The sequence below is a fragment of the Phoenix dactylifera genome, chromosome 6 (assembly GCF_051530095.1).
Source record: "Phoenix dactylifera cultivar Ajwa chromosome 6, Ajwa_hap1_PhDact_Kaust_v1.1, whole genome shotgun sequence".
NCBI classification, from domain to species: domain Eukaryota; kingdom Viridiplantae; phylum Streptophyta; class Magnoliopsida; order Arecales; family Arecaceae; genus Phoenix; species Phoenix dactylifera.
Window position 1 is genome coordinate 31,962,749 of NC_143195.1, and position 20,886 is coordinate 31,983,634.

Genomic DNA, 20,886 nt, shown 5'->3' on the forward strand with positions numbered 1-20,886 from the left:
TGCGTGCTTTTTCTTTTGACTTTGTTTGAGTGGTTGATCGGTCCAATGTAACTCCCTCCGTCTAAAGCTAAGTAGAGAGTTGGATGCCGTCCATCAGATAAAATGTAAGCTTTTGTGTAGATTCGGCGAAAAAGGTCAACAGCCGCTGGAATTTTATAGACGATGGGTTGCTCAGAGAGAGGTGTCGTAAAGGAGAACGCAAGGGGGACGACGACCGATGAGACGGTGTGCTTTTTTTTTTTTTTTGTTTTTTTGTCGGTGGAGAGGAGCGAGAGGGGAGGAGGTGGGTGCGAGCCGGCCATGCTACGGGTTCTGGATCGACTATCTAGGGACAATGAATGCCCTGGCCTCGGTTCTCGCTGGAAATTGGTGTTTTCTTCCACGTATTATTTTGGCGTATTTTGGTCCTTCCGGTTTGGGTCTTGCATAACGAGTGGGCCTGATCTATCGTGTCCAAGTCCAAGGATCCCATGGCCCCACCTTGGATCACACAACCGACGGCTGAGCTCAACTGTTCCGGCGCTATTCTCCCCTCCGTTTTTTACCACCGTGACGTGTTCGTGTTGGGAGATATGGTAGGGTCCACCATCAGATTGGTAAGAGAACCTGCACAGAGATGGGCGGGCACACGGAGGCGGCATGGATGAGGACTGGAAGCTTGTTGGTGACTGTAGGAGGGGAAAAACATTGACAAGCTTAGCACCAATGTATGTGTAAGTTGGTGGTGGGAAGCCAAAAAAAAAGAAAAGAAAAGAAAAGAAAAGAAAGTGGTTGATGTTAAAGGCTAATCATATAATAGAAATAGCAATCATCGTTTGATATAATGCTTTCATTAGACTTAATTTTTTTAATTTTATATTTTTTTATTTATGATTTTTTTGTTATATTGATCAAAATTATTATTATGGTTATTTTGAATAATTCAGTTAGTGGTTTGATTGGTGAGCAATGATTTCAGGAGTATGCTATTAGGGGTGTATTAAATAACCACTTTAAAGGCAACCGTCTTTGCTTAACTTGTTGGTGCCTGGAAAATATAATTAATGTAAAAGTAATAAGTTATTGAGTTTATAGCTAATTAATTCATTTATATTGTTATGCAGCAATAATTGCACATCAAAAAATTACGCCATAAACAGTATTAGCTGTACCCATGCAAAGTTGGTAAAGAGCATCATTGTGGTTGTAAAGAGCATTATTGCAAATGTCCGATCCTGTAGTATGATTAGATAGTAGGATCCAGGCAGCAGTGAGGTTTGGTGACTCGGATTATGGAGAGGCCCCTCACCCGTAAACAATGCTTGTATTTAGCATAGTTTGTGGGCCTCGATCGGCTATTATGGTGCGCATTAGAACATGAGCGAAGAGAACGAGCAAAATAATGATAGGTAGCCGCAGAGGCAACAGCAACAAACAATCAAAAAGGTCTTTTTTTAATATATTGTGTTTTCTTCACAGTTTCAGTTGATGGCTGATGTGTGAGATTTGTATAGAGTTGTCTTGAACGGCTAATTCTTGGCCGGCAATCCCGAGACAGTATGTTCCAAGAGAAAATAATAATGGAAACAATGTAATAATTAGGGTGCAAAATCTCCAAACGAACAATGATTTCCACGAGCTAAGTAGACCTTTCATGATAAGGTTTTTCTTGCTGCAACCGAAAATTTCAAAGGATTGTGGTACCAGAGTTCTGTGATCGAATCTTATCTTCATCAAAGTTAGGAAAGTAAGAGGTAGTGGAGGAGGCAGCTCCTAGCTAGTGTATTGCTCAAAATTTACCTACAAATCTCATGGCATACAAAGATCAAATATAAAATTTGAAATGGCCAATCGTGATGGACGATGAAATTGTCTATCTCTTCCCCGTCAATTTTAAAGTCGGTCAGGATAATTGAGCTGAAAATTCTATAAAATTTGGGCTACTACAATTAGTAAATTTATAAGGTTATAGGCTGAGTTAGGTCTATATTCATAAATATCTAAAATTAGTTTTGAAGCGGACCGATCCAAATCTGATAGAAAGCTAAAAAAAAAAAAAAATCTGCTGTCCAACTCTATTAGATTCGGACCAGTCCACTTTAGAGTTATTTTTGAATATTTATAAATATAGATCTAGTTCAGCTTATAATCCTATAATTTTATTGGTTGTATTGATCCAATTTATAAATTCTACAAAATTTTTGGTCTAACCATTCACACGGGCTCTAAATATGATAAAGATTTTTGCGCTCTCATCATGTGGGCCCAGGTTTGCCGACGTTGGAGGACATTACCCAGGTGACAGAATATCATGTTGCCACGTGGTGGCATCCAACAAGAGGCAGCAGCACGTGGGAGGGTATATGGGATGGGATTCCATGCGGCCAGGTTGGAAAGCAAGCCACATGCACCTGCTCGATGTCTGCCACGTTGCCCGACAAACATGCCCCTAGAGAATGTAGCTAGATATACACGAGAGAGGGGCACACTCGGTCTTCTTCTTCTTCTTCCTGACCCATGCTTTGTCTCCATGCCTAAAGGCCAATGTAATGTATTTATAACTGCCATGCTCATAATACGAGCCAAGAAAAAAAAAGGGAGGAGAAATTTTGCTTTAAATTAAAGCAGAAGATTCCTATCTTCCAGAAATTTTCTAGGTGGGCAATGGTACATCATCATTTTTTTTCTTTCTTTTTCTTTTTTGGTAAGCACATCATTGCTCCATATTCACTTCATCCATATAATGTTACTTCTGTGTTTCATCTGGGTTTACAAATGAAGTATGATTCAAATTTTAATAAATTTTATTTTTGCCAAACAAGTTTAACAATTAATTTACAGACTGGAATGACATTATTTCTGCAATAAGGCTCTCTTTATTCTTTTTTTCCTTCCCTTTTTTACAAAGAGAAAATCCTTTAACTCTCGAGATATTATAGTCATGAAAAAACTTTTAATCGAATTAATAAGAATAGAAGAACTGTTTCAAAAGAAATAACTACCTCGATTCCACTTACTTTTATTCATAATGAAATTGTCATCTTGAGTTTGATGTGTTTGTGTCAAAAAAACAAAAAAAGATAAATGATTTTTTTTCTTTTTTCTTGCTATATGATTAGAGTGCCATTTTCTAGATGCATGTGTAGGCTCTGACAAATGAGAGAATTGAAGAGAGGGTTTCTAGGCCCTGTTTGGGGGAGCTGTTGGCAGTAGAGCTGTTGGAAGTAGAGCTGTCTGAAGTAGAGCTGTTATAAAAAGCTGTTTGCTGTTTGGTAACTACATTCGTAAAGTGCTGTGGTACTTTGTTTTGTGTTTGGTAAACAAACTAAGAAAGTACTTTTGTATGACAAAATTACCATAAAGGACATTTCATAGTATTATACAACAGAACATAATAAAATATAATATATATTAGTACATAAATATACGATATAGTATAATATTATTGTAATTATAATATAGCATAATAGTAATATAATTATTAGAGTAAATTAATATTTGGTAATATAACATAATATTAAATTATTTAACATAACATATTAATGTATTATGATATAATGTAATATATATTATATTTATAGTATAATACAATAATAAAGGTATAAAATATTATAATTATTAGTATAAATTAATTTTTCATAATCTAACATAATATTAAATTATTTAAAATAACATATTAATATATTATAATGTAATGTAATATAATATAATATTTATAGTATAATATAATAATAAAGATATAAAATATTATAATTATTAGTGTAAATAATTAATAATGTTGAAATATATTTATTTATTATCTTATTTATTCATTTATTCATTCATTCATTCATTTATATAAATATTTATTTTTTTATTTTTTTTATTATTTTTTAAATTTTCTTTTCTTTTCTTTTTTTTCTTTCTTTTTCTTCTTTTTTTCCTTTTCTTTTTCTTTTCTTTTTTTCTTCTTTTCTTCTCCTTCCTTCCTCTCCCCTGTTCTTCTTTCTTCTCCTCCCGCGCGGCCGGCGGCACCGGAAGGGGGCCAGGCCGCCGCGGGAGGGGGCCAGGTCGGGGCCGGCGGCGGCTGCGGGAGGGGACCGGGCCGCGGCCGGCGGCGCCCGCGGCAGTCTCGGCGGCCGCGGCTGGCCCCGTGGGAAGTGCCCTCCTCCCGTGAGGCCGTCAGCGCCGGGCGGGCCGTGGCGGATGCGGGAGGGGGGCGGGTCGTGACCGTCGGCGGCCGCAGGAACCCCCTTCTTCTTCCTATTCTTCGGCCCCTCCCACCGTGGGACCTCTTTCTTCTTCGGCCCCTTCTTCTTCCTGTTCTTCGGCACCGCCCCTTTCTGGGACGGGTCGTCGCCGGCGGCGGCCGCGGGAAAGGGAGACGGCCTGTCTTCCTCTTCTTCGGCACCTCCCAACCATGGGGGCAGGGGAGAGGGAGGGGGTGCGACGGCGGGGCAGAGGGAGAGGGTGCGGCGGCAGGGGAGAGGGAGTGGGGTTGGGTGGGAGAGGAAGAGACGGTGAGAGAAAGGTTTTTGGGTGGAAATTTTTTTTTTAAATGGGGGTATTTTGGTCAAAAATACAGCTTTCCGAAAAAGCTGAAAACAGCATTTTGGCAAAGCTACAAATTGGAGCTTCCCCCCAAAAGCTGTTTTCAGCTTCCCGCAAAAGCTGAAACAGCTTTTCGAAAAATTTACCAAACACTCTTTTTTAGCTAAAAGTACTTTTGGAGGGCCAGAAAGTGCTTTTTGGCCCTCCAAAAGCTCCCCCAAACAGGGCCCTAATCATGGGACTTGGTATATTTATAACTTAAAATTATCATGCTGAGGACTTATTATATTAGCTTATATTGTTAAAAAAAAGCAATAAAGAATAACACTACTATTTTACAGCTCCCTCTCAAGTAATACATAAAATAAATTAGGAATAAAGATGTCTTATTTTGTCCTCGGTGATAAAATGTGCATTATCCTAACTATTTCTTCTATGTGGAAGCCTCACAAAGAAGCAAGGGAGAAACTCCCATGTAGTGCGAACTTATGGCTTAGTTCCCCTACGTTTGTGCGCATGATGACCGAGATGATGATGGAGCGAGAGCTCAACTCTCGCATTCAAACAAAAGTTTTGTGCCCAATATCTGTATTAATTTATCCACCTCTCAATAATTATTTCAGGTGGGGCTAAATGATCCGAACCTTGCATCCTATAATATAAGTATCATAGCTTACCTATTATTTTAGATCCATAGGTTAATGATTACATAATAAGGTTCGTGATAATTGTTTCTTTAACCTCTTGTTCTGCCTCTACCTATGTTTTGGTTAAGATTCCATGCTTAAATTTGCTATCATCAGATCATACATCGAGCACTAGTCGAATAAAAAATCATGCAACTGTAGGGTATAAACTGATGGCAAAGTCCTACCAAGCTCAGCAAACACAATATATCTTGGATCTCTGTTTATTTGTTTATTAAATGCCTGAACTGGACGCTTTCTACAGCGCTTGCAGAAGATTGGTTGCACATGATCCCCTGAGGAAGCTTAGAAAGCCCACTGACTAGAGTGAGGACAAATGAGACATGTAAACTAATAAACTTTTGAAAGGAAGCTGCTTTAAATTTATTTCTAGTTTTATTTTGAAAACTCAGGTTGTTGCCGTGGGCTTGAATTCTTTTTGTTGGGACCATGCAAGCTATATTAATTTGAAAGCTGAGATGCAGGACCACCAAGTTGGGAAACCAATAAAGAGCTTAAATATTACTATATATTATGGGGGCCAACTTAGGTCAATGCATTGGTCAAGTGATGTCACTCGGACTCTTTTAACAAGTAGCCCATGAATTAATATATCCACCTACCATTTCTTAATGATAAGGCCTCTTGATTGGTTAATGTTGATGGCTTCACATGGAACATGGAATAAAATAAAATGTGTTCAAACCACTGGCCATGGCGATTGGGTCCTCTGCACCTGTCATAGGGAGCAACAAAGTGGACAGAGGAATGTCACGAAGATGGTATAATGGCTTGCTTCTGCAAAGAGGTCAGGATGTGGCGTGCTATTGTGGCTAGCTCAGGCTCCACAAGGTGCACTCACGGCGAAAATTTAGAAGGGTGCTTAGAACTAACACAAGAAACAAGGCCTAAAGTTTCAGCTAGACTCACTTTTATATTTAGTGTGCCCGACATGACCATAAAACACCCAGGTTTGGAGCAAACTTTGGTGGCCACCGTCTAGAATCTGACTCATTTCTGTGGAAGCTATATTGGTGGAGAACGCATGCAAAATGATGGTGACAAAAGGCAGAAAATAGTCGTTGTATTGGACTAATCATCCTCTTTTTTGGTTGATGGCTTCAAAAGATCACATTCTTCTTTGGCTTATTAATTGTGAGATGCTGCCTACCAACAAAAAAAATAAAAAAAACTGTGAGATGTTAACCCTGAGAATAACATATTGTTGAATAAAAATTTCTAAAGCTCGACTGGTTAGGAGGCTCGGATTGTATCTTTTGGGGAAACAAATAATCCACCTTCAATCGCCTTTGGATCGCAAAATGGCTGCTTTGAAAGTTGCGCTGATGGATTATACAGCGAGTCGGAATATTTATCCGTCTGCATAGATTTTAGAATGATTCTTTTGCGATCTAACAGTTGTCGTTGCAAAAGAAGATGAATCAATTTTTCACTCGAATGATGCAATCTGAATCTGATTATGAGCCAATAATACTTGATAATTATGTATTTATTAGAATACCTGATTTTGATAAATGATGGACGGTGCCAACAACAAACGGCGATATTGGCTTAATGTAACTCTCCATTTAATCCTTGACTTTTTGCTTATTCAAATTGCCGATCTCAGGAGATTTATTGAGATTTATTTATCTATTCTCTTTCCTCTTTTTTTTTAATTGCATTGTGATCTATGAAAGTATTATTAATTTGATTTTTTTAATTAAAATACCAAACCGTAGAAGGGTAATTCGGTAACAAAGAAATACCCGGTCTTACAAAATTTCTCCCACTAAAATAGTAGAGACATAATATCTAACCTTTTTCTTATTTAATTTTAACTAAAATTCTTCTAGAAGATAGTACATGGGAGCTGAGATCATTTATTCCAATCCCCACCTATACGGCTATTTATTGAACGAGCTTTTTTTTTTTTTGCTAAAGCATTTACTGAACGGGCTTTGGAAGCAGAGGAATAACTCCTCGGAAAACAAAGTCAAGGAATGCTGCACAAAGCAACCACTCCTCAGCAATTATTTATGCTTCACTTTAGTCCCACTTTGAAGGCACGCAGATAGTCCCAATTAGGCACAAATCTCTCCCACCACCTAAAAATTCCCCCTAAAAGTGATTATCCAGTTCCAAACATCATGTTATTTTATCTAATGAGAAGTGAAGAGAGAGATAAGAATATTATTTTTCCTTACAGGACAATATTTCCTACTATAATACCATTATAATTGATGTTATATCAGTAATTACATTAGTATTAAGTTGAACAGTAGTCTATTAAGATAAAAAAACAGCCATTATAATCCTTATAATCATCGAAAATAGATTAGGCGGATGTTTTGTTTTTTGTATTAAAAAAAATAATTGAATCAGATTTACCCAACCTTCAAGGATGGCATATCGAGGAACCACATTTTGTGTCCGGTTGTTGGATTTGGAAAGCTAAAACTGTTAGAAGATTCCGGCGAAAGAAATTAGATTGAAATAATAGACTGGAAAAAAACAGGAAAACAAAAAAAAAACGTAAAAAAGGAAAAAATTAAAATGGCGTCGCCCGGACTCGAACCGGAGACCTTCAGTGTGTTAGACTGACGTGATAACCAACTACACCACGACACCACTTTGTAAAGATACGTATCACTGAAACCTATATTATAAAAGAGAAGCTTTATTAGAACCAAGACGCCCCATCCAAGATGACCTATGGTAGAAAAGTTTTTTTTTTATATATATATAATGAAAACCTAGGATATGAGTTGCCTTATCCAAAAAGACCTATGGCACAAGGGTTTTTTTTTTTTATGAAAACCTAGGATATGAGTTACTCTCCCCTAAAACTTTTCTGCCTCTCTAAAACTTATAAACTCAAAGTTATTCGACACTTACTATAATCGCAGTTATTAGATAATCAAGTTTAGAGCATTAGACCTGGCCTGATGCAAATTATCATTCTTGTTTTTGTCTAACAGTCATTTGGTTGGGTGTAAGTAGGCACAGTGAGGGTCCGTTTTACTGAAGTACTTCAGCTTCCTCGGAGGTAAAGGCACCTCAAGTCATTCCTCTCTAAATTAGGGCAGAATGGAAGGTCCCTTCATCTCCGAGTTGAACCAACCAAATGCTTGAAGTGGGCTCCCACAGCCCGTAACTAGGTTCGGGTGCCTAATTACGGGCAACCAAACAGGCCTTAAGCTAATCAATGCTGTATTTCTTTAAATCTCAAAAACCTAAGACTTCAACGAGGGCCTGAATTACCTGTTCCTCTTAAAATATCACATCGGCAAGGATGTGATATTTTTTTTTTATTGTAGAATTCGAAGCTTGTTGTACTTGATGTTTATTTTCTTTTTATGAGTGAAAAATTGATGTTTATTTTCCAAATGTACGTGCTTGAGAGCATATTTATCGTGAAGTCTGAGTTAAAGTTCAAGAAGGACATTCTTAATGCAAGCACACCGCAAAAGTTTCATCAGATCAGCCATGTCTATGGTTTGTGGTTGGGTGTTCTTAACGCTGTAGCGTTGCGGTAACTCTTTCGCCATCCATTCACTCAATGAAAGAGAATAAGCTCGTAATCCGATCGTTTCCTTCGAGCAATTTTGTCATCGCTTGCACATATCTCATGCAGTTGGGGCTTTGGGCTTTGCAGTCATACTTATGTGCAATGAAAAACCGGTTAGGCCAAGAATGGTTCAAAGATGAGATCAAAGGCGTAGGAAAACCTGATTGTCTCTCACGTGGTCAGAAAAGAAAAAAAAAAAGAAGAGGGAAAGAACAATAATTCCAATTCTACGTGGCTGAGAAAAGACTAGGAATGCAATATGGGATCGAGTCGATTTTTAATAGGTTAAATAGGTTTATCCATCCGAACCTGACCTATTTATTAAATAAATGAAAAATTCAAATCTCAACAAAATTTGTTTATTAAATAGGTAACCGATCCGACCTACATAACGTATCTATTAAATAAATTAAGTCAAGTTAAACGCTTAAAGAAGCCAAGTGGATTTTTAACGAATTAAATAAATTTAAATAGATTAAACAAGTTAAAATAGATTAGGTTAGATACAGCAGGAACGAGTTAAGTAGATTTTAAATAGGATAAAGTTAAATAGATCAGATCACAACCCGATTAAATTATTAAACGGGTCAAAATAAATCAAACAAATCAAGCAAGTGAAAAGAACAAATATGAATGTAACTAACTTAATAAATAAGTATATTCAAGTTGATCTATTTATAATTCAAATTTATTTATGTCAGATCCAAACCTATTTAAAGTGCGTAATGTTGACAGGTCATAAATTACCACCCTAATAACGAGCCAATCTCTTGGCATTAATTACAAGACCCACCACAACATCAATAGCTATTTATTCAAATTACCCTTGCTAAAAGGTAATAGAACAACTTCCATGATTCTGTTTGTCCCACCTGAAAACACGTGATTCAGCTACTACGCCAACCTAAACCCCATATATCCATGGCTCTTTCTCTTTTCAGGTCCCCACGACTTAAAAATGTCAAGGACCCAGAGCATGCGATTCCCCACAAACAGGCTGTTCTTAGCTTGCCATGCAATCCAAGGCAATCTAAAATCTTCTACAACCGGACCAGAAGAAAAGTCCGAAAGTTCGCCTAGAATCTAACAGCAAAGCAACACTAAAAAGATTAAAACAGCCAAAGTAGCAGGTAAACCAAACCTTTCATCAACATCGATCTTATAGTTTTATTAAAGTTGACCGGAAATGAAAATATTAATATATTAAAAGAACGGTAGTTGTCGGGAAAATTAGAGCACTAAATGATTGAAGAAACTACATATCGATCACTCTAAGATCCACTGAACAAACAAACCAGCTTTATAGCTATGTACAGATGAATAATATGCAACGTAACACTCGAGTGTAGTATTAAACTGTCCTCCAAGTAAAGCCTGAATATCTACTCCACAGCCAATGCATGACGAAACCAGTTCTCAATGACCACATCTCCATCGGGATGTCGGCACACAACTCAGATAATGACACCAATGGCAACGATCATTTCCATTCTCCCCACGGAAAAGCATTACCAAGCCAACAACAAATCTGCAAAGAAAAAAGGCAATATGGATTTAACAGGAGGCCATTTACCCTAAACTTCTAGTGATGTCATCATATTTAGGCTCAAAAAAAAGAGGAGATGAAGAAATATACTACTCATGTCAGCAGGATATTTTGAGTGGCTAAATATTATGCCAACCGGTGAGCTACACTTGATATAATTTTTTTTCCATGAAATCTTACAAGACGAGATCAAGGGTCTGACATTTGGAATTCGGCATATGGAAGGATTTTCCAATGATACATGACGCCACATTCTTTGTTCATGAACCATACCTAGCTGACTACCCACCAAACACTCACCTAATAGCATGTGATAGTGCTCCTCGCTCCTTTTTTTTTTTTTCTTTTGTACATCAATTTTTTTCGAATGCCCATTTTTATGGAAATAAGTATTATGCAAAATAAGTTTGACATAAATCTAGAAAAACTAAGATCTTAAAAATTTACAGGTGAGAAGAAAAAGCAAGTTGATGACTTTGAAAGTCATGATAAATTGCACAAGAATCTGTAATAGCAATCGAATTTGATAAATAAATAGTCGAAGCAGTGCTTACCCGGCTACAAGCAGAACCAGTGCGACCGCCCATAAGATCTTCTGATAAGCTTTATGCTTTGACTTGACCTGGCTTGCAGGGGGCAAATTATGGCGTTCCAACCAAGAAAACTGAGGCCGGATCAATAGTACAAAGCCTAGGAGAAATCCTGTTAGAAATCCTCCAATATGGGCGAAATTATCAACATGGGGTAATATCCCTACAGCTAAATTGATCACAATGATGACCAATAGAGTTAACAGAGCCGCAGCCTATAAAAAGAAAAACCAAATCAACGCAATGAGATTCATGAGCCAAAAAAAAATGTACACAAATCTCAAACAGAAAATTTATCCACCTTGTTAGCGTATATAGTCCAGTTTGTGATGAGTTCTGACAGCATTGCTCCAAGAAGTCCAAACAAAGCACCGGATGCACCAACAGAAATACTGTTTCTAATGAATAGAGATGAAAGGACGCTACCACCAAATCCTGATAGAAGGTATATTATCCCAATCCTCACTGCAAGAGGCAAGGCAGATATCGTTCAGCTAAACACAATTGCAGTTTACACAATATCCATAAACCAACCCAATTTTGTGATACCAAGAATTGAAAGCTATTGCAGCCGAGAAGAAGTATAAATGTCCAAATAGTTCCAAATTATGGAGACAAGTAGAAGCAATTGAAACCAACTACATTCAAAAATATTCTCATTCAGGATCTTCGGTCATCGTTAATTGTGCATGCAGAAAACAATTAAGAATTATCCCAGAAGATTACAGTAAAAAAACATTGATGCTTTTGCTAACAATTTGATTTCGGACTAATCCGACATGTAAAATATTAAAATGATAATATTGACTAAAAGGAATTAAGCCCACCGAATCCAAATTGCTGTTCCAGGCGAATTCCAATAAAAATCAGGCTCAGCATATTCGCAAGCAGATGTACGACACCGGCATGCAACCAGATACATGTCACCAGCCTCCATCCTTGATGCTGATGCACCACTTTGTCCCATTCAAGAGCCCCCAACTTCTCCAATCTGGAAGAATAAAACAGGGCATCAACACTTTGTAGACAAACCTTCTCTTGATCTTCATAAGCCAAATTAGTGCAAGCAAAGTGATAGAACTAATTTAGTTCAAAATAAAGGATCATAGAACACAATATTCCATGAAGAATAACTGTTCAGAACTGGCTAGAATAAGATTCTTCTACATTATAGCACCATGACAAAGGGGTCTAAAATCAGGTTGGTAGAAGGTCATGATGATTTGACTTTGTGTAAAAATGAAGCAAGTGGGTATTGCTATAAATCAACTTCTTCAGTGTGGAATTCCCGTCTAGCCCTAAATTTTGAAGACCTTCATTGACAAAGGATTGGGGCTGCCATCTTAAGCTAGAATAGAACTTTCAGAAGAAGAGGCTAAAAAAATGAAACTAGCGAAATAATAAGTGTCAGCACGAGCGAGGACAAAAGAAAAACTAAAACTTCAAATTCCATTCTACCTCCGTTCTCTATCAACAAAACCAATCACAAAAGAAATAATAGCACTGAAAGTAAGTCAACTGGGACTCGATATTTCCAACACTTCGATAATATCCAAGTTCCCTTTCCAAAAGTACTGAAAGCGGGGAAAGATAATGAGGGGATTTGGATGAAATCAACTATTCAGTCTCCTCTCTTCCCCCAAGATCTGCTCGATACGAGCACCCAGGCAATAAAGATCGCAACTTTATCACAAATTCGGCGACAAAAAACCATCTCAGGCAATAAAAATTCCGATTTTATCACGAATTTGGCGAGAAACAAGCACAAACAGGGTCAAAGAGACAATACGTGGAGGAGGAGGGACCGAAGAGCGGATTCTCGCGGAGGGGCTGGAAGGAGAAGCGGTGGAGAAAGCCAGCGACGCACGAACCAACGGGGTGGGGGTGGTCGGGGCAATTGTTGACGTACATGGTCACCACGAACATCGCCACGTTCGCCACCACGATCATGGGGACGATCCACGACGTCCACTCACGCTCTGCCGACGACCCGGCGTCGAAGTAGAACGGAGACGGCGCAGACGCACCTCTTCCGCCGCCGTAGTACCCCGGGGCGCCACTACCCTTGCCTCCGGCGGCGGCGGCGCCGCCCCTCTCCACGTCGACGTTGGACATCGCCGCTGCACTGCTTCTGCTGACCTCAGAGGTGTGCGACAAGAGAAGAAAGGCGAATAGCTCTATCGAAGGAGGAGGAGGGGAGAAACTTATAGAGGTTTTGCTTGGCTTGGAAGGAAGAGAAGAAGAAGGAGAGGCGAGGTTCGGTTGGGAGGAATGATGAGGAGAAGCCGAGAAGAAGAGGGGAAAGGGGAGAGCTTTTTTATTTGGTTAGGCGAGCTTCTTTTGGTGATCCTTGAGGGCAGTTTTTGGTGAGAAATAAATTATTTTAGCAGTTAGGAATAAAATTAATTGACGGTTGGTGGGGTTCGCCGCGGATTGCCGTGTTCTTTTACGCCGTGTCGACGCGGTGAGGAAAGCGGAAAGACACGCAAATGATTTCCGGACGGGCTTGACGTTGAAAGAACATAAAATAAAATAAAGGTACAATTAGATCTGACAATAACCATCCATCCGAAAACCCGAACACCAAATAAAAAATTAGACATCTATACATTCGTATTCAAAAATTCGATTTTATTTATAATGTTTTAAATTAGTATATTATTAACTTAATTTGTTTTTTTATGTAGTGATATTTTTGATATGGTGATAAAGTTTGCAACTTATATATATGCATTTATGTTCGTTATTTTAATATCTAATTATATATATATATATGTATGTATCTTTTTAAAATAATTATAAATATAAATTTTTATATCAGATTAATAATTTGTATTTATAATTATTAATTACAAATAAATATAAATATCAATATATTGATTTTCCATCCGATTTGGATCATAGAGGCGGTGATAGTTTCATGGGGTCGATGATTGGATGTTGCCCGGTTGTTTCTTTATTCACACGGTAGGAGCCGGCCTTCCATCGTTGGACAATTCATGGTTTGCTCTGTTTTTTTTTTTTAATTCTTTTGTTGCTTCATGGTACCACGGTTTCATTTTTCTGATAGAAAAACTTTAAAAGAATCGGGCTCTGGCGGTGGCTTAAAACAAGTACTTCCGTGTGAAGTAGAGTTGACACTGAAAAAGTTCCAATAACATAGAATTTTAAAAAAAAACGGAAAACATGGTAGAAGTATCCTACACTACAGCATAGGGCTTGTTTGGTCCATAAAAAGAGAAAAAAAAATTCAAAAAAGATATTAACAAAATATTTTATATTTGATTGAAATTTCAAAAAATAAAAAATAATTTTTCATTGAAATAAGATGTTTATATTTCATGAAAAAGAAAAATCGATATGAAATATGAAAAGATTCAATTACTACAGGCTGAAAATTGAATAATTTTTTTATAAAAATACTCTTAAATTTTTAAATAGAATGGAATAATATCTTTCTCTTTATTAAAAACATAATAGGTATTTTGCACAAATTTCTTATAAAAATAGATACTTAACCAAACATAAGTCATTCTGAAATATGCTACTTTTATATGGTCCAAACATTGACTTACAAGAAAAAATATTTTAGTAAGAAAAAAAAATTCTTTCCACAAACCAAACTAATATGTAGTTGATAAAAAAATAATATAATTATTATATACCTAGCATTGATTTCATGAAGAATCAAACACATAACCCATATCTAGTATCTATTATATACATCTAAAATAGAAGTTCAGCTTATGCAAGCTATAAGATTATTAATACCAATATTAATATGCTCCCCGGTAATCAAAGCTCATAATTCAATGAAAATATTAATAACAACAATATTGATATGCTCAACTATTATTAAAGTTTATTGCTGCAACATATATTAATGATGTTGATATTGATGTGTTCGGCTATGATTCAAGTTTATTTTCTAATATAATCTTTTATTTACTATAATTTATTATATTTTAAAAATAGTTTTAAAAAAATCATACCTTTTGCATCATGCAAGTCTGCTGCATTAGTAATAGGATCTTGTTAGATGACAATATTGTAGTTTTGAGCACATTTTTTTTTTTACATAGTTGTTTCTTTTTACTACAGGAAAATAAGGCTTTAGAGATAGTTTTTACTGCTAAAAGTCCGTATTATTGTAATATATTTTAAACACCGTCGAAATGAGTTCAAGCAAGTCAAGTATAATCAAAAAAAAAAAAAAAACATAGATGTGCTGGAAAACTGGATTATATATAATATAACAGATCTTCTCTAAAGCAACCATAACAACTAATATAAATAATCTTACAGAGTTTTCCTCTTCGTTTCAAGCATGCCGAGTGTCCTTCCCAGTTGGCAAATATACGACTGATGAGAAAGTTTGGTGGCCGAAAGCGCGTAAACGCCAAAGCCAGCAGGAGATGGTTGGCAGCTGGTCGCTCGTCAAATGGGACCATCTTATTTGAATTTTTTTTAAAAAAAATAGTAGTTTAAAAGTTAAAACCATCTCGCTGGAGGTGAGCTAATCGCGGGAAAAGATAATTGAGTAGTTAATTTTATTTAGATTTAGCTGAAATTTTAATATGTTGTTTCGGATGTTGAAAGATGTGGGTTGAACGGTTTGAATTTTTGAAAGTCTTCTCTATTAATTATTTTAAGCATCAAGACTAAAAAAAGTTAATTTTCTATTTTGTTGTTTATCGTTGAAATTCGTATTATTAGTATGAATATTCTTGTTATGAAAATTAAGATTAAATTTTGTTGATATTTCTGCAACCTCTAATTGATTCAGAGAGAATCTATTATAATTCTATTATTCTAAATAGTGAAAGTTTTTAGCTAAACTAGGTTTCATGATTTTTTTCTTTACATCAAAAAAAATTTTTACGTTCAAAAAATTGTATTACCTCTTATAGATTGCTTGATTATTTTATTTATTAATTTTTTAAATAGATTGTAGATATCATTATTATTTGATGAGTAATATTCTATTTAATTATATAAAAAAAATTGCAGCATTACATTTCCTCATCAGCACCGGCTCCGGAAAAAATAAAAAAAACGCCTAAAAATAAGGCTATCTGCAGCTGTAGGGGATTAGTTCTTTGCTGCCGAACGGTTTTCTGTAGCTAAAGCTTCTTAAAGGCTTGTAACGTTCACTGCTGATATATGGTGCGACCTGCACCGTTGAAATAAATAGGCTGCTGCGAGGATGAGAGCTTGGCTGTATGACAGACATGGTGATCCCAGTAGCACAAATTGAGTACCACGCTGTAGCACCACCAGGACTTGGTCCAGATGGTATGACCACTTTCCGAAATTGCAAGGGACATGAGTGTTTTGACCCTCAATTTGGTGGTCTCTATTTTAGCACTCCAATCTCGCAAGTGGCTCCGTCTACTCACGAACCTGGACGTCAGCCCCAAGTGAAAGGGGAGTTCGAATATGGTAGTGGGTGAGGTTAGAACCTTTCCCCGGTCTCCCTCTCTCTCTCTCAAAGGAGAGAGAAAAAGAGAGAAAGGAGCAGGCATAGGTTAAAATATTCTTAAAACATTAGGTAATTATCTCATGTCATCTAAATATGGTGGTTTATATGAATATATAGTAACATATCTCGGAACTAACTATACCGACATAGCAAATTAACCAAAGAACACTTGCCACATAGTCGCAAGCTTACCACATGACTGACCTAAAAGACGAATGAAGAGTCCATCACATTTCGAACTCTACTCCTGGCTGGCAACAGCTCGGCCATGAGCATGATCTGTTTCCAAATAAATATGAAGCTCGTACAATCCGCATGGTCGAGAAGCACGGGTATAAGTCATGGGTCAGACACACAGACTATTACCATAATGGCCAGCGCTTGCCCCCGAATTACTCAACGATGGGCTTCATCCTTCGCATGTATATTGCATTCTCGAACTTTTCCAGATAAGTTCTCTTTCGACTCTCCTACATTGCAACTCTCTGACCTTTTTCCATTCCCTGAGAATTGTGTCTAACTTAGATATCAGAGGATCCTCCACCAGCCAGGCTCTGGTGGGTGGATTTCCTTGTCTTTATTGTTTCATGTCAGATCTAGCATTAAAGCAACGTCCGAGCGAGACCTTCACCATTCATCACCAACTTAGAGACGTACGGCATCAACGCTATTACTATCCGAGCACAACAGCCACCAGATCACTATCGTGAAGGTGCGTAGCGACCCCAGCAGACGAGCTGAGCACTCCAGCAACCCCATCAGCTCGGCGTCTTGGTCACATTGGGTTCAAGCAGCAACATTGTCACGCCTCGAACCTAATACCCGAGTTCGAGATGCAACACGACTGCACGCTCCCTAGGGCAGACCCAAGAGGCATAGACTCAAATGGAAGGGACATGGAGTTCATGCAGCTAGTCACTAGTAAGTTAGTTAATTATTTATTTTAATTCGCTGAAACCAATGGATGCCAGAAAATTTGTAATTGAGCTATTGAAGAATTAATGCAAATGGATTAGTTTAATTATTAGTATTGCGTTAATTTTGCTCATATTTTAGGCTTGGCATAGTCTCTTGGGCTTTATTCTAGGGCATGTGCGGCCGTGTCACGTGTCCGGACCGAATATTGGATTCGGAGCGTGACAAATATATGGTATCATGTAATAGAGAAGAAGTAAAAAACAGGCAACCAAGCAAACCAGACTGTTCATACATCATGGGGACAACGAATAAAGCCTTTGCCCCATTGGTCACACTTCTTTGTTTAGTGATTAAATTCTTAATTTAATTCTTCAATGGTGCATTTTAAAGTATAATCCTAAATAATCATAGTGTAGGTCTCTCTCATTTTCTCTTAAAACATAGCATAAGGATAACGGAGGGATCAATCTTAGACTTGAAAAAATCAATGAAAAAAATATTAACTTTTGAATTTCATCTTTAAATATCTATTTGAATTACAGAGCTGCGACAGTGAGTCATGAGAGGACTCCCAACTTCTAGTTTTTCCATGCTACTCCATTTTAGGACAAGACAAATGGCGACAAACTGACAACAGTTGTATGTAAAAAAATTGATCCTTAGGTGTGCAAATGAAGGGCAAAGTGTGGCCTCTTTTTCTTTTCCTTTTTTTTTTCTTAAAACAGGTGCTTCATACAGTACGTATATGAATACACTTAATAAGGTCAAAATACAGTAACTCACAGAGTGCCGATGGCAACTCCCCCTTTCCTGACTAAAGAGCATATCCTGAATAGTAGGCCACGAAGGCAGCTACCCAATCGGCTGCCCCGTTGGCCTCCCTAAATACATGCTTGATCTGGATGGCCATTCCATCTCTCATCATCGCCACAATATCGCGGATCAAGGAGTGATCTCTTTAGATATCAGAAACTTCACGAACGTATAGTTGGATGAGGTACCGGAAACTGCGTCAATGGATCTCGTCTTCTTATTGAGGCGACCATCCACCAATCATTTGAAGTGCGGCTGCTTCCATCGTTGCAGCGGGCGTAGATTGTCTGATTACATTCATGTCTACCTGCTACATCATCGAAGCAGAATTAATAGTATATTGGTTTCCTGTTAGCTGGGCCAACTTTTCTTTGCATTTGATTACACGTAGTACACTGAAAGCTTACAAATCGCAGTACAAAAGACAACGAAAAAAATAAATAAAACTGCAATATTACCAGTACAAAATTTCACAAAAACTCGAATGAAATCTGTTTATAGTTGAGCATGACGTATCATTGTTTCCATTCCCTTTTTTTTTTTTCACCCTTGCATTGCTTGGAAACAAGAAGTGATTGAAAAGGACGAAAAGTACGATCTACTTTCTTTGACAAGAAGCTTTCTAGGATGGTTTCTTCTGCAAGTGATATATATACACACACACGCACACTAGTTTCTGAGGAATTAGACTGCCAGCAGCCCACCACCATTCTTTCCTCGGCAATTCAGCATGACAATAATCTAGGAAAGAGAGAGGATAAAGATACAATTTTATGAGTAATCACCCGAGAGTTCTTGTTCTATTTGGCAGGAAAGTGTTGGTTGGCCTAACTCATTGTCAGTTGGGTGATTTCTTTTTTCACTTCTATCGCGATCATTTGAGATCCACAGGCAATAGATTATCCTATATGCTAAACCTGGTTAAATGAGGGATTTAAGCCTATATCTTTGGTGCCACGAAAAATTTTAAAATCAAGATCCTCTTGGGTTTAAGGTTGAACTAGAAATATCCGGTCTTTAAATCATGGCCATCCATATATTACACAATAACCAAAAACCAATAGACACATTTAGTGTCCAATGATGTGCAGTCGGTATACTGCATATAAGACATGGATGACTATAACTAGGAGGCCGGATCTCTCTAGCTTAGCCCCCAAGTAGAGTGGATCTTACCTCGATACTTTACTAGCTTTGTAAGCTGGCACCTTCGATGCGTTGTACAGGAAGGTAATTTCTAAGCCTATGCATCACTGCATCAAATGGTGCGACTTTTAACTTTTAAAATTTAAATTTCTAGTTAAAACAATTTGTAAAAGACACTAATTCAAAGAACAATATATAGATATCAATATAAGATTTGCAGACCAATGCATTTGAAAAAAAAAAAATGGATCTTGATGGGTATCATCTTAAAAAAGAAAATGCCAATTACATAGGGAACCCGAAGCATATCATAGAACATCAGGGATTGTTAGGAGTATGCCTCTTAAAACAACAAAAAGATGGCTAAAATTCTTTCGCATTGTCTTCTCACTCTATAATTTGAAGAGTCATAGGTGCTAAAACAGAAAGATCAGCTATTTCCTCCACCATCACCAAGCTCAGGGCCTTTTGATGCTGGCCTCTTTGGCATGCTCTTAGTTTGAGTCTTCTTTGTCTTGGCCATCAACCCTGCTTCTTTTCTTTCTTTCCATCCTCGGTCTTCTAAATTCTCTGTTTAGTTTCACTGCAGAAGATGTCCTCCGGACCTCAAATTGATATGAAAAAGTACAATCATGCCCTGGAACTAAAATGCAAAATATAAATTTAAAGAAATCTGAGAGCCTACAAACCCATTTATCGATGCACATAAAGGACCATGTTTGAACCATCTGAAACCAGCCTTGATAAAGTCTGGCTTAATGAAGGTTCAAGGCCAAGAAATGGCTGAAATAAGGGGATCATGACATAAGCAGGTACTGCCTAGAAGTTTGTCCGGCGTAGCAATCCATCAGAAGTCTAAGTAGGAGTAGCAATCCATCAGACGGAGCAACGACTATCTCTATATGCTAGCCATACAATAAATTTTATATATATAATGCTTTCAAGATTAAAATTCAATTAATGTGAATAAAAGATAATACGCAAGGCTTCGACATCTTATTTGAACAATGCACAAGATTTTAACATCACATTTGAGCCATTGTGTTACTTGTGTGGGTGTTTTATTTTTTTTTTAAAAAAAAAAAACAAAAAATCAAGTAGGTCTCTAAAGAGAGGATCAAGAAAGAAGCAAGCAAAACTCTACCAAACTCTGTTACTGCCAAAAAAAAAGAAAAATCAAGTAGGTCTCTATAGAGAGGATCAAGAAAGAAGCAAGCAAAACTCTACCAAACTCTTTTACTGCCCCTTATTATCTTACTCTTTTCTCCCTTCCCATCAGATATCAGGGTAAACACTAAATCACCAACCTTACGTGAACCTGCCAATCGTATCAAGGATATGCTGCTTGAATTTTGATGCTTTCGTCCTTGCTTTCTCTCCGTGATGTCCTGAGCCCATCCACATTACTCGTTGGGCCGGATCCCACAGACGCAGTCCGAGTACAAAGTTGGGCCCGTAAGGTCATGTTTGTATGAACTCAATTTCTGGCCCCCTAGGGTTTACCAAGCTGCATATCTCCCTTTTTAAGTAATGTGAAGGGCTATTCCCCACCCTCTATTCTACATCCACCCTATCTCCACCTTCCATGCAGGCCAAGCTACTGCTCTCAAAACAAGGAAATTTTA

At 37.5% G+C, this 20,886-nt stretch overlaps 1 protein-coding gene and 1 non-coding gene across 2 annotated transcripts; both read right to left on the reverse strand.

Moving 5' to 3' along the window:
* Positions 1-7,752: 7,752 nt before the first annotated feature.
* On the reverse strand, positions 7,753-7,826 carry TRNAV-AAC (transfer RNA valine (anticodon AAC)). Its single transcript has one exon. It is a non-coding gene; the product is annotated as a tRNA-Val (tRNA).
* Positions 7,827-9,908: 2,082 nt separating this feature from the next.
* LOC103711148 (RHOMBOID-like protein 2) lies at positions 9,909-13,272 on the reverse strand. The gene is made up of 5 exons (XM_008797178.5): positions 12,692-13,272; positions 11,730-11,893; positions 11,204-11,367; positions 10,867-11,117; positions 9,909-10,294 (listed from the first exon to the last, which is right to left on the reverse strand). Exons 1-5 carry the CDS (start codon positions 13,015-13,017, stop codon positions 10,183-10,185), a joined length of 1,017 nt encoding a protein of 338 aa, XP_008795400.3. The 5' UTR covers positions 13,018-13,272; the 3' UTR covers positions 9,909-10,182.
* Between the last annotated feature and the right edge of the window lie 7,614 nt (positions 13,273-20,886).

Excerpts from the sequence above, each read along its gene's own strand:
- LOC103711148 (XM_008797178.5), bottom strand. The coding sequence starts at position 13,017 with ATGTCCAACGTCGACGTGGAGAGGGGCGGCGCCGCCGCCGCCGGAGGC. Across the intron at positions 11,894-12,691 it reads TTCGGTCCCTCCTCCTCCAC|ATTGGAGAAGTTGGGGGCTC; the intron begins GTATTGTCTCTT and ends TTATTCTTCCAG. Across the intron at positions 11,368-11,729 it reads GGAACAGCAATTTGGATTCG|TGAGGATTGGGATAATATAC; the intron begins GTGGGCTTAATT and ends TGCCTCTTGCAG.